The following is an 11327-nucleotide window of genomic DNA, read 5'->3' on the forward strand; positions in this document are numbered from 1 at the left end:
AAATCATCCTCTGTGATACTACAGTTGGATAGATGTTTAGAAATCATCCTCTGTGATACTACAGATAGATAGAGGTCTAATTATCACCCTCTATAATACTACAGATAGATAGATGTTTAGAAATCATCCTCTGTGATACTACAGTTGGATAGATGTTTAGAAATCATCCTCTGTGATACTACAGATAGATAGAGGTCTAATTATCACCCTCTATAATACTACAGATAGATAGATGTTTAGAAATCATCCTCTGTGATACTACAGTTGGATAGATGTTTAGAAATCATCCTCTGTGATACTACAGATAGATAGAGGTCTAGTTATCATCCTCTGTAATACTACAGATAGATATAGGTTTTGTAATCATCCACTATGATACTAGAGAGAGATATAGGTCTAGTTATCATCCTCTATGATACTACAGATAGATAGATGTTTAGAAATCATCCTGGAGTAAAAAGTACAATATTTTCTTAAAATCAAATCAAAATCAAATCAAATTTATTTGTCACATACACATGGTTAGCAGATGTTAATGCGAGTGTAGCGAAATGCTTGTGCTTCTAGTTCCGACAATGCAGTAATAACCAACAAGTAATCTAACTAACAATTCCTAAACTACTGTCTTATACACAGTGTAAGGGGATAAAGAATATGTACATAAGGATATATGAATGAGTGATGGTACAGAGCAGCATAGGCAAGATACAGTAGATGGTATCGAGTACAGTATATACATATGAGATGAGTATGTAAACAAAGTGGCATAGTTAAAGTGGCTAGTGATACATGTATTACATGTATTACATAAGGATGCAGTCGATGATATAGAGTACAGTATATACGTATACATATGAGATGAGATGAATAATGTAGGGTAAGTAACATTATATAAGGTAGCATTGTTTAAAGTGGCTAGTGATATATTTACATCATTTCCCATCAATTCCCATTATTAAAGTGGCTGGAGTTGAGTCAGTGTCAGTGTGTTGGCAGCAGCCACTCAATGTTAGTGGTAAGTGGTTAGTGGTAAGTAAGGAATGTAGTGAAGTAAAAGTAAAACTTGTCAAAAATATAAATATTAAAGGAAAGTACAGATTCCCCCAAAAAGGACTTAATTAGCTCCTTAAAGTAGTTTCACTTTAGTACTTTCTACTGTCATTAGCTCAATTCATTAGCTCAACTGGTAGAGTGTCTGCAAAATTATAAAAAATCACCACAGTAACCAAAACATAAATAAATTGAAATCTGAATGGTCAACTCTCCTCTTTCTCTCTCCTTTCTACTTTCTTTCTCTCTCCTTTCTCCTCTTTCTTTCTCCTTCTTCCTCATCTTTTTACCGCCTCCCTCCTCTCTCTTCTCAGCCTGTGTGGTTGGTAGTTCCAGAAGGGCAATGAGTTGTGTCCTATGACAACAACAACAGCAAGGGTATTAATCTCTGACACGTCTACTTCACTCAATCTAGGCATGTCATACACAAGTATGGTGGCCCACAGGGGACACCCTACTACAGATTCACCATGAGGCTGCAGGTATAACAGTTGAGGTGGACTCAGAGCCAGCACCACAAATTGGTCTTCAGTCCAACACACATCACCAGACTACTGAAGAGAGGCAGTTGGAGCCAGTCTGTAGTAAGACCAGGTAAGACTTAGTTCCTGCAGTATGTAGTTGTACCATGTTAGACTATACAGTATGAGGGTTCAACAGGTAAGAGTTATTCTAATGGAGGGAACGTGAAACCAATATCACCTTTCCAGTTCTATTCCTTGGATTATTCATTAGAATTGTTTAACTGTATCTGAGGTAAAAGTCAAATGGATTCTATTTTGTACTTTGTTGTCAGTTAAATTAATTGTATTCTTAGTTTTTTAAATATAATTACATAAAAAATAGGCAATTGAACTTGGATATTTGCCCTTGAATTGATGATGTTTCACCCATTGCAATGTCTCAACAGGTGAATTAAAAAACAGTAATGTATTTATTTTATATTTCCACAGATTATTACGAGCCAGGAGGAATCACTGATAACACCACCAGTCAGGATGAGTTACCTGACCTCTGACCCTAACCAGACTGAGAACATTGACACCATTATCCGACCCCCTTACTTCTTCATCAGTGGTTTCATCGACATCCCCCACATGGAGTATTATTACGTCTTCCTCTGCTTCGTATACATCATCTCTCTGGTTAGTCCATAGCTCTGGTCTACGCTGTTACAAACTAGCTCTGGTCTACGCTGTTACTAACTAGCTCTGGTCTACGCTGTTACAAACTAGCTCTGGTCTACGCTGTTACAAACTAGCTCTGGTCTACGCTGTTACAAATTAGCTCTGGTCTACGCTGTTACAAACTAGCTCTGGTCTACGCTGTTACAAACTAGCTCTGGTCTATGCTGTTACAAACTAGCTCTGGTCTACGCTGTTACAAACTAGCTCTGGTCCAGTCTTTTATTAACTAGCTCTGGTCCAGTCTGTTACAAACTAGATGTAGTCCAGGATGTTACTAACTAGCTCTGGTCCAGTCTTTTATTAACTAGCTCTGGTCTACGCTGTTACAAACTAGCTCTGGTCCAGTCTTTTATTAACTAGCTCTGGTCCAGTGTGTTACAAACTAGATGTATTCCAGGATGTTACAAACTAGCTCTGGTCCAGTCTTTTACAAACTTACTCTGGTTCAGTCTGTTACAAACTAGATGTAGTCCAGGATGTTAATAACTAGCTCTGGTCCAGGGAGTTACGTATCGCCATCGTCAGCAAGTTGATCCACTTGATAAGCTAGAAAAGGTTTCACTTTCTTATCGAAATCACACTTGTATATGTTTTTTGAACTTAAGAAAACCTGGTATGTTGCAGTATCATTTCAGCTGGGGGCCTATTGCGCCCATAGTCAAAAGGTGAGAAATGAAAAGTGAAAAAAATGAATTTACCTGTATTTACATTTTGGGTCGTGTGTGTGTGTGTGTGTGTGTGTGTGTGTGTGTGTGTGTGTGTGTGTGTGTGTGTGTGTGTGTGTGTGTGTGTGTGTGTGTGTGTGTGTGTGTGTGTGTGTGTGTGTGTGTGTGTGTGTGTGTGTGTATTGGGTCTAGGTGGGCAACACCTTCGTCATGATGGTCATCTACATGGACAACAGTCTCCACAGGTAATCAGTCCTCTTTTATCTCAGTGGTAATAATACAGCAGAATTCTACCTTTATTGGACTGTATTTTTGCAGTTCCAGAACCCAAACAGATGAACCACAACACACACAACACAAGCTGAAGCAGCACAGGGGCTCTGGCTGCTAGTTCACTCCTTTTAGATTCCCCCCCATCAGCTCGGGATTTCAACTGTATCCCTGGTTACCGGCCTGCCTCTCAATAAGTCATCTGAATGAAAACCACCATTAGGTTCAGCTGGATGGTCTATAGTAGATTCTGAATGAAAACCACCATTAGATTCAGCTGGATGGTCTATAGTTGATTCTGAATGAAAACCACCATTAGGTTCAGCTGGATGGTCTATAGTAGATTCTGAATGAAAACCACCATTAGATTCAGCTGGATGGTCTATAGTTGATTCTGAATGAAAACCACCATTAGGTTCAGCTGGATGGTCTATAGTAGATTCTGAATGAAAACCACCATTAGGTTCAGCTGGATGGTCTATAGTAGATTCCGAATGAAAACCACCATTAGGTTCAGCTGGATGGTCTATCGTTGATTCTGAATGAAAACCACCATTAGATTCAGCTGGATGGTCTATAGTAGATTCTGAATGAAAACCACCATTAGGTTCAGCTGGATGGTCTATAGTAGATTCTGAATGAAAACCACCATTAGGTTCAGCTGGATGGTCTATAGTAGATTCTGAATGAAAACCACCATTAGGTCCAGCTGGATGGTCTATAGTAGATTCTGAATGAAAACCACCATTAGGTCCAGCTGGATGGTCTATAGTAGATTCTGAATGAAAACCACCATTAGATTCAGCTGGATGGTCTATAGTTGATTCTGAATGAAAACCACCATTAGTTTCAGCTGGATGGTCTATAGTTGATTCTGAATGAAAACCACCATTAGTTTCAGCTGGATGGTCTATAGTTGATAACTTACACATTAAAGATGTTTAGGATCTGCACTTTTGTCTACTTCTTCACTGATTGCTTGTATTCACCTTCTCTGTAATTGTCTATGTCCTGTGTTTGTTGCATGAACAACATTTCCCCATGGAGATAATCAAGTAAGGATCTTACCCTTACAGCCCCAAGTACATTGCTGTGTTCAACCTGGCCTTCGCGGACCTGTGTGGGAGCACTGCCATGGTCCCCAAGCTACTGGATACGTTCCTCTTCAGCAGACAGCTCATCTCCTACAACCAGTGCCTCGCTAGCCTCTTCTTCATTTTCCTCTTCCTCACCATGCAGTCCTTCAACCTCACCATCCTCTCTTACGACAGACTGGTGGCCATCTGCTGCCCGCTCAGGTCTCAGATAATACATCAAAACAAATCATTCAAAAATACAATTGAAAAGGCCTTCATAATTGCCCCTTGTGTGATAATAATGTTTCTGCTTTCACTGACAATTCAACCTGATATATGAATACACTGCATCTAAAATCCCTGATCACAGCTTCTTTCCACTGTCCACACAGGTACCATATGATGGTGACTCACAGGTCCATGTTCCAGCTGACGGGTGCTGCCTGGGCGTTTGCTGTGTTCATGATGTTGCTGGCTGTGTGCCTCATCACCCGACTCTCCTTCTGCCGGTAGGTGGCTGAGGAGGTGAACCTGTTGCTGAAAGGTTACCGGTTTGAATCCCGGGCCGGGGGCTGTAAAAATAAATGATCAGTTGATCACCGTAACATGTGGACAATGAAGATGTATTGTATTGTAGGTCTCTGGTGATCAACAGCTACTTCTGTGACCACGGTCCCCTGTACCGTCTGGCGGCCCCCTGTTCTGATGTGGTCCCTAACATAGTAATATCTTATCTCAACCCCAGTATAGTCCTCTATTTCCCCATGGTCTTCATCATATCATCATACATCTGTATAACACACGCCCTGTTCACCATCACACTGCCCCAGGACAGGTGAGAAGTCATACTGATCAGATATTTAGCCAGATATTTAATTTATATACCTTAACATATACAGTGGGGCAAAAAAGTTTTTAGTCAGCCACCAATTGTGCAAGTTCTCCCACTTAAAAAGATGAGAGAGGCCTGTAATATTCATCATAGGTACATCACATAGTAGGATTTTTTTATGAATTTATATGCAAATTATGGTGGAAAATAAGTATTTGGTCAACAACAAAAGTTGATCTCAATACTTTGTTATATACCCTTTGTTGGCAATGACAGAGGTCAATCATTTTCTATAAGTCTTCACAAGGTTTTCACACACTGTTGCTGGTATTTTGGCCCATTCCTCCATGCAGATCTACTCTAGAGCAGTGATGTTTTGGGGCTGTTGCTGGGCAACACGGACTTTCCACTCCCTCCAAAGATTTTCTATGGGGTTGAGATCTGGAGGCTGGATAGGCCACTCCAGGACCTTGAAATGCTTCTTAAGAAGCCACTCCTTCTTTGCCTGGGTGGTGTGTTTGGCATTACTGTCATGCTGAAAGACCCAGCCACGTTTCATCTTCAATGCCCTTGCTGATGGAAGGAGGTTTTCACTCAAACTCTCACGATACATGGCCCCATTCATTCTTTCCTTTACACAGATCAGTCATCCTGGTCCCTTCACAGAAAAACAGCCCCAAAGCATGATGTTTCCACCCCCATGCTTCACAGTGGGTATGGTTTTCTTTGGATGCAACTCAGCATTCTTTGTCCTCCAAACACGACGAGTTGAGTTTTTACCAAAATTTTATATTTTGGTTTCATCTGACCATATAACATTCTCCCAATCTTTTTCTGGATCATCCAAATGCTCTCTAGCAAACTTCTGACGGGCCTGGACATGTTTAGGCTTAAGCGGGGGGACACGTCTGGCACTGCAGGATTTGAGTCCCTGGCGGCGTAGTGTGTTACTGATGGTAGGCTTTGTTACTTTGGTCCCAGCTCTCTGCAGGTCATTCACTAGGTCCCCCCGTGTGGTTCTGGGATTTTTGCTCACCGTTCTTGTGATCATTTTGACCTCACGGGGTGAGATCTTGCGTGGAGCCCCAGATCGAGGGAGATTATCAGTGGTCCTGTATGTCTTCCATTTCCTAATAATTGCTCCCACAGTTGATTTCTTCAAAACAAGCTGCTTACCTATTGGAGATTCAGTCTTCCCAGCCTGGTGCAGGTCTACAGCTATTTGGTCTTGGCCATAGTGGAGTTTGGAGTGTGACTGTTTGAGGTTGTGGACAGGTGTCTTTTATACTGATAACAAGTTCAAACAGGTGCCATTAATACAGGTAACGAGTGGAGGACAGAGGAGCCTCTTAAAGAAGAAGTTACAGGTCTGTGAGAGCCAGAAATCTTGCTTATTTGTAGGTGATCAAATACTTATTTTCCACCATAATCTGCAAATAAATTCATTAAAAATCCTACAATGTGATTTTCCAGATTTTTTTTCTCATTTTGTCTGTCATAGTTGAAATGTACCTATGATGAAAATTACAGGCCTCTCTCATCTTTTTATTTGGGAGAACTAGCACAATTGGTGACTGACTAAATACTTTTTTCCCCCACTGTAGCTCTGATACTGATTGTTGTGCTGCCTCAGATATACAGGACCAAAAGTACGTGGACGCTCATCAGACATCTCATTCCAAAATCATGGGTATTAATAGGGATCGGCCCCTGTTTTTCATTTTTTGCCTTAAATGACATACCCACATTGAACAGCCTGTAGCTTAGGCCCTGAAGCAACGATATGCATTGTCTTGATACCATTTGAAAGGAAACACTTTGAAGTTTGTGGAAATGTGAAAGGAATGTAGTAGAAAATAACACATTAGGTCTGGTAAAAGATTATATAAAGAAAAAACAACCGTGTGTTTGGTACCATAATCTTTGAAATGCAAGAGAAATGGCATAATGACTATTTCTAACCCAGGCCCAATTTAGACTGTACCACTAGATGGCAGCACTGTATGTTTAAAGTTTTAGAGGGATCCAGTGAAAAAGTGCATATTTATTCAAAATGTTGTGTCAAGAAATGTGCCTAATTGGTTTATTTATACATTTTCAAGTTCATAATTGTGCACTCTCCTAAAACAATAGCATTGTATTATTTCACTCTAATAGCTACTGTAAATTGAACAGTGCAGTTAGATTAACAATCATTTAAGCATTCTGCCTTTCTGAAATATGTCTGTCTTTTTTTTTCTTTCAACCTCATGCTAATTGCATTAGCCTACATTAGCTCAACCGCCCCGTGGACGGGACACCAATCCTAAATATGGAGTTGGTCTCCCCTTTGCTGCTATAACAGCCTCCACTCTTCTGGGAAGGCATTCTACGTAAATCTAGTTGGGACTTGCTTCCATTCAGCCACAAGAGCATTAGTGATGTTGGCCACTGATGTTGGGCGATTAGGCCTGACTTTCAGTTGGCGTTCCAATTCATCCTAAAGGTGTTCGATCGGGTTGAGTTCAGTGCTCTGTGCAAGCTAGTCAAGTTCTTCCACACTGATTTCAACAAATCATTTCTGTATGGACCTCGCTTTGTGCACTGAGGCATTGTCATGCTGAAACAGGAAAGGGCCTTTTTTTGCCACAAAGTTGGAAGCACAGAGTCTAGAATGTAATTGTATGCTGTAGTGTAAAGGTTTCCCTTCACTGGAACTAAGAGGTCTCGCTCGAACCATGAAAAACAGCCCCAGACCATTATTCCACATCCACCAAACTTTACAGTTGGCACTATGTATTTGAGCAGGTAGTGTTCTCCTGGCATCCACCAAACGCAGATTCGTCCTCCGTACTGCCAGATGGTGAAGTGTTATTTATTACTCCAAAGAAGTGTTTGCACTGCTCCAGAGTCCAGTGTCTTCGAGCTTTACACCACTCCAGAGAAGTGTTTCCACTGCTCCAGAGTCCAGTCTTCGAGCTTTACACCACTCCAGAGAAGTGTTTCCACTGCTCCAGAGTCCAGTGTCTTCGAGCTTTACACCACTCCAGAGAAGTGTTTCCACTGCTCCAGAGTCCAGTGTCTTCGAGCGTTACACCACTCCAGAGAAGTGTTTCCACTGCTCCAGAGTCCAGTGTCTTCGAGCTTTACACCACTCCAGCCGACACTTGGCATTGTGCACAGTGATCTTCAGCTTGTGTATGGTTGCTCGGGCCAAGAAAACCCATTTTATGAAGCTCCCGACGCACAGTTATTGTGCTGACGTTGCTTCCAGAGGCAGTTTTAAACTTGGTAGTGAGTGTTGCAACCGAGGACAGACAATTTCTACATGCTACGTGCTTCAGTACTCGGTGGTCCTGTTCTGTGAGCTTATGTTGCCTACCACTTCGCGGCTGAGCCGTTGATGCTCCTAGATGTTTCCACTTCACAGTGACAGCACTTACAGTTGACTGGGGAAGCTCTAGCAGGGCAGACATGTTATGCTTAGTGTATGACTTGTTGGAAAGATACCATCCTATGACAGTGCCACATTGAAAGTCATTGAGCACTTCATTGAGGCCATTCTATTGCCAATGCTTAACAATGGAGATTGAATGGCTGTGTACACAATTTTATACACCTGTCAGCAATGGGTGTGGCTGAAATAGCCGAATCCACTAAGTTGAAGGGGTGTCCACATACCTTTGTATATACAGTTGAAGTCGGAAGTTTACATATACTTTAGCCAAATACATTTAAACTTAGTTTTTCACAATTCCTGAGTGGGTCAGAAGTTTACATACACTCAATTAGTATTTGGTAGCATTGCATTTAAATGGTTTAATTTGGGTTAAACGTTTCAGGTAGCCTTCCACAAGCTTCCCACAATAAATTGGGTGAATTTTGGCCCATTCCTCCTGACAGAGCTGGTATAACTGAGTCAGGTATGTAGGCCTCCTTGCTCGCACACTCTTTTTAAGTTCTGCCCACAGATTTTCAATTGGTTTGAGGTCAGGGCTTTGTGATGGCCACTCCAATACCTTACATTTGTTGTCCTTAAGCCATTTTGCCACAACTTTGGAACACAACTGTGTGCTTGGGGTCATGTCCATTTGGAAGAAAAATGTGCGGCCAAGCTTTAACTTCCTGACTGATGTCTTGAGCTGTTGCTTCAATATATCCACATAATTTTCCTACCTCATGATTCCATCTATTTTGTGAAGTACACCAGGCCCTCCTACAGCAAAGCACCCCCACAACAGGATGCTACCACCCCGTGCTTCACGGTTGGGATGGTGTTCTTCGGCTTGCAAGCCTCCCCCTTTTTCCTACAAACATAACGATGGTTATTTTGGCCAAACAGTTCCATTTTTGTTTCATCAGACCAGAGGACATTTCTCCAAAAAGTATGATCTTTGTACCCATGTGCAGTTGCAAACAGTAGTCTGTCTTAATTCTGGAGGTTTTGGATCAGTGCCGTCTTCCTTGCTGAGTGACCTTTCAGGTTATGTTGATATAGGACTCGTTTTACTGTGGATATAGATACTTTTGCAACTCTTTCCTCCGGCATCTTCACAAGGTCCTTTGCTGTTGTTCTGGGATTGATTTGCAATTTTCGCAGCAAAGTACATTCATCTCTAGGAGACAGAATGCATCTCCTTCCGGAGCGGTATGACAGCTGTGTGGTCCCATGGTGTTTATACTTGCGTACTATTGTTTGTTCAGATGAACATGGTACCTTCAGGCGTTTGGAAATTGCTCCCAAGGATGAACCAGACTTGTGGAGGTCAACAATTGTTTTTCTGAGGACTCGGCTGATTTCTTTTGATTTTCCCATGATATCATGCAAAGAGGCACTGAGTTTGAAGGTAGGCCTTGAAACACATCCACAGGTACACCTCCAATTGACTCAAATGATGTCAATTAGCCTATCAGAAGCTTCTAAAGCCATGACATCATTTTCTGGAATTTTCCAAGCTGTTTAAATGCACAGTCAGCTTAGTGTATGTAAACTTCTGACCCACTAGAATTGTGATACAGTGCATTTTAAGTGAAATAATCCATCTGTAAACAATTGTTGGAAAAAGTTATTGTGTCATGGACAAAGTAGATGTCCTAACTGACTTGCCAAAACAATAGTTCGTTAACAAGAAATTTGTGGAGTTGTTGAAAAACAAGTTTTAATGACACCAACCTAAGTGTGCGTAAACTTCCAACTTCAACTGTATAGTGTAGGTTGTTAGAGTGATACATGCTGGGAAATATGGAGAATACCACTGAACTGGATAGATGATGACTTACTGTACTGGCACTTTTATCCTTTATTCTTTAATCTCTCTCTCACACACACACTCTCTCCTCCTTTTCTCTCCCTCTCTCTCCTATCTTCTTCACTGTCTTTTCCTCTCACTACCTCTCTATTCTTCTCTCTCCTTCTGTTTCTCCCTCTCTCTCATTCTCTCTCTACCTCGGTCTCTTTCTCCCTCTCTCAGAGTCAGAGCCTTGAAGACGTGTACCTCACACCTGATACTCGTAGCCATATTCTACCTGCCTATTAATTTCACATACTTCCTTCACTCAATCATACCAACCAATGCCCGGATCATCAACCTCTCCCTGACCTCGGTGCTGCCGCCCATGCTCAACCCCATCATATATGTTCTGAAGACAGAGGAGTTTAAGGAATCGGCCAAGAAGCTGCTTAGTAAAAGAAGAGCCCAGAGAGCTGTAGTGTCGATCCAATCAACATGAAGTGTTCAACTTCATTTATATCTCTATTTGACTTGTTTTTGATTGATATGCTGTGTAAGATATACTCTATCTGCCATAGTGAAAAACTGTTGCTTCACTTTAAATGAAAAATATTTTTTTTTCTTCAAAATGAATTATTTATACTATTGTCTATATGCCTTTAAAGCCATACAGAAAAAATCACAATAAAAAGGCTGGATAAATCGCAAATTAGAATCAAATCAATATGTAATATTTTTAAAATCTTTATTTAACTAGACATATCAGTTAAAGAACAAATAATTATTTTCAATGACAGCCTAGGAACAGTGGGTTAACTGCCTTGTTCAGGGGCAGAACAACAGATGTTTGCCTTGTCAGCTTAGGGATTCGATCTTGCAACATTTCAGGTACTAGTCCAACACTCTAACCACAACCCTACCGCTAATAGATCTCACTTTCACAAAGTGCTTAGCAAGCAGAATTAGAAGCAGTAAAACACCCTAGAAGGAAAAACACCCTACACCATAGAAGGAAAACAATCTACACTTTAGAAGGA

The 11327-nt window shown here is 41.1% G+C and overlaps 1 protein-coding gene across 1 annotated transcript; it reads left to right on the forward strand.

The window, feature by feature from the left end:
- Positions 1–2048: 2048 nt before the first annotated feature.
- Positions 2049–10789, forward strand: LOC135543852 (olfactory receptor 1E16-like). The gene is made up of 6 exons (XM_064971175.1): positions 2049–2195; positions 3095–3147; positions 4249–4470; positions 4641–4757; positions 4886–5083; positions 10531–10789. Exons 1-6 carry the CDS (start codon positions 2049–2051, stop codon positions 10787–10789), a joined length of 996 nt encoding a protein of 331 aa, XP_064827247.1.
- Positions 10790–11327: the final 538 nt, after the last annotated feature.

The sequence above is a fragment of the Oncorhynchus masou genome, chromosome 8 (genome assembly GCF_036934945.1).
Source record: "Oncorhynchus masou masou isolate Uvic2021 chromosome 8, UVic_Omas_1.1, whole genome shotgun sequence".
NCBI lineage: Eukaryota > Metazoa > Chordata > Actinopteri > Salmoniformes > Salmonidae > Oncorhynchus > Oncorhynchus masou.

Coding starts and splice junctions, on each gene's coding strand:
- LOC135543852 (XM_064971175.1), top strand. CDS start 2,049: ATGAGTTACCTGACCTCTGACCCTAACCAGACTGAGAACATTGACACC. Junction 2,196..3,094: donor TCGTATACATCATCTCTCTG/GTTAGTCCATAG, acceptor TATTGGGTCTAG/GTGGGCAACACCTTCGTCAT. Junction 4,471..4,640: donor GCCATCTGCTGCCCGCTCAG/GTCTCAGATAAT, acceptor CTGTCCACACAG/GTACCATATGATGGTGACTC.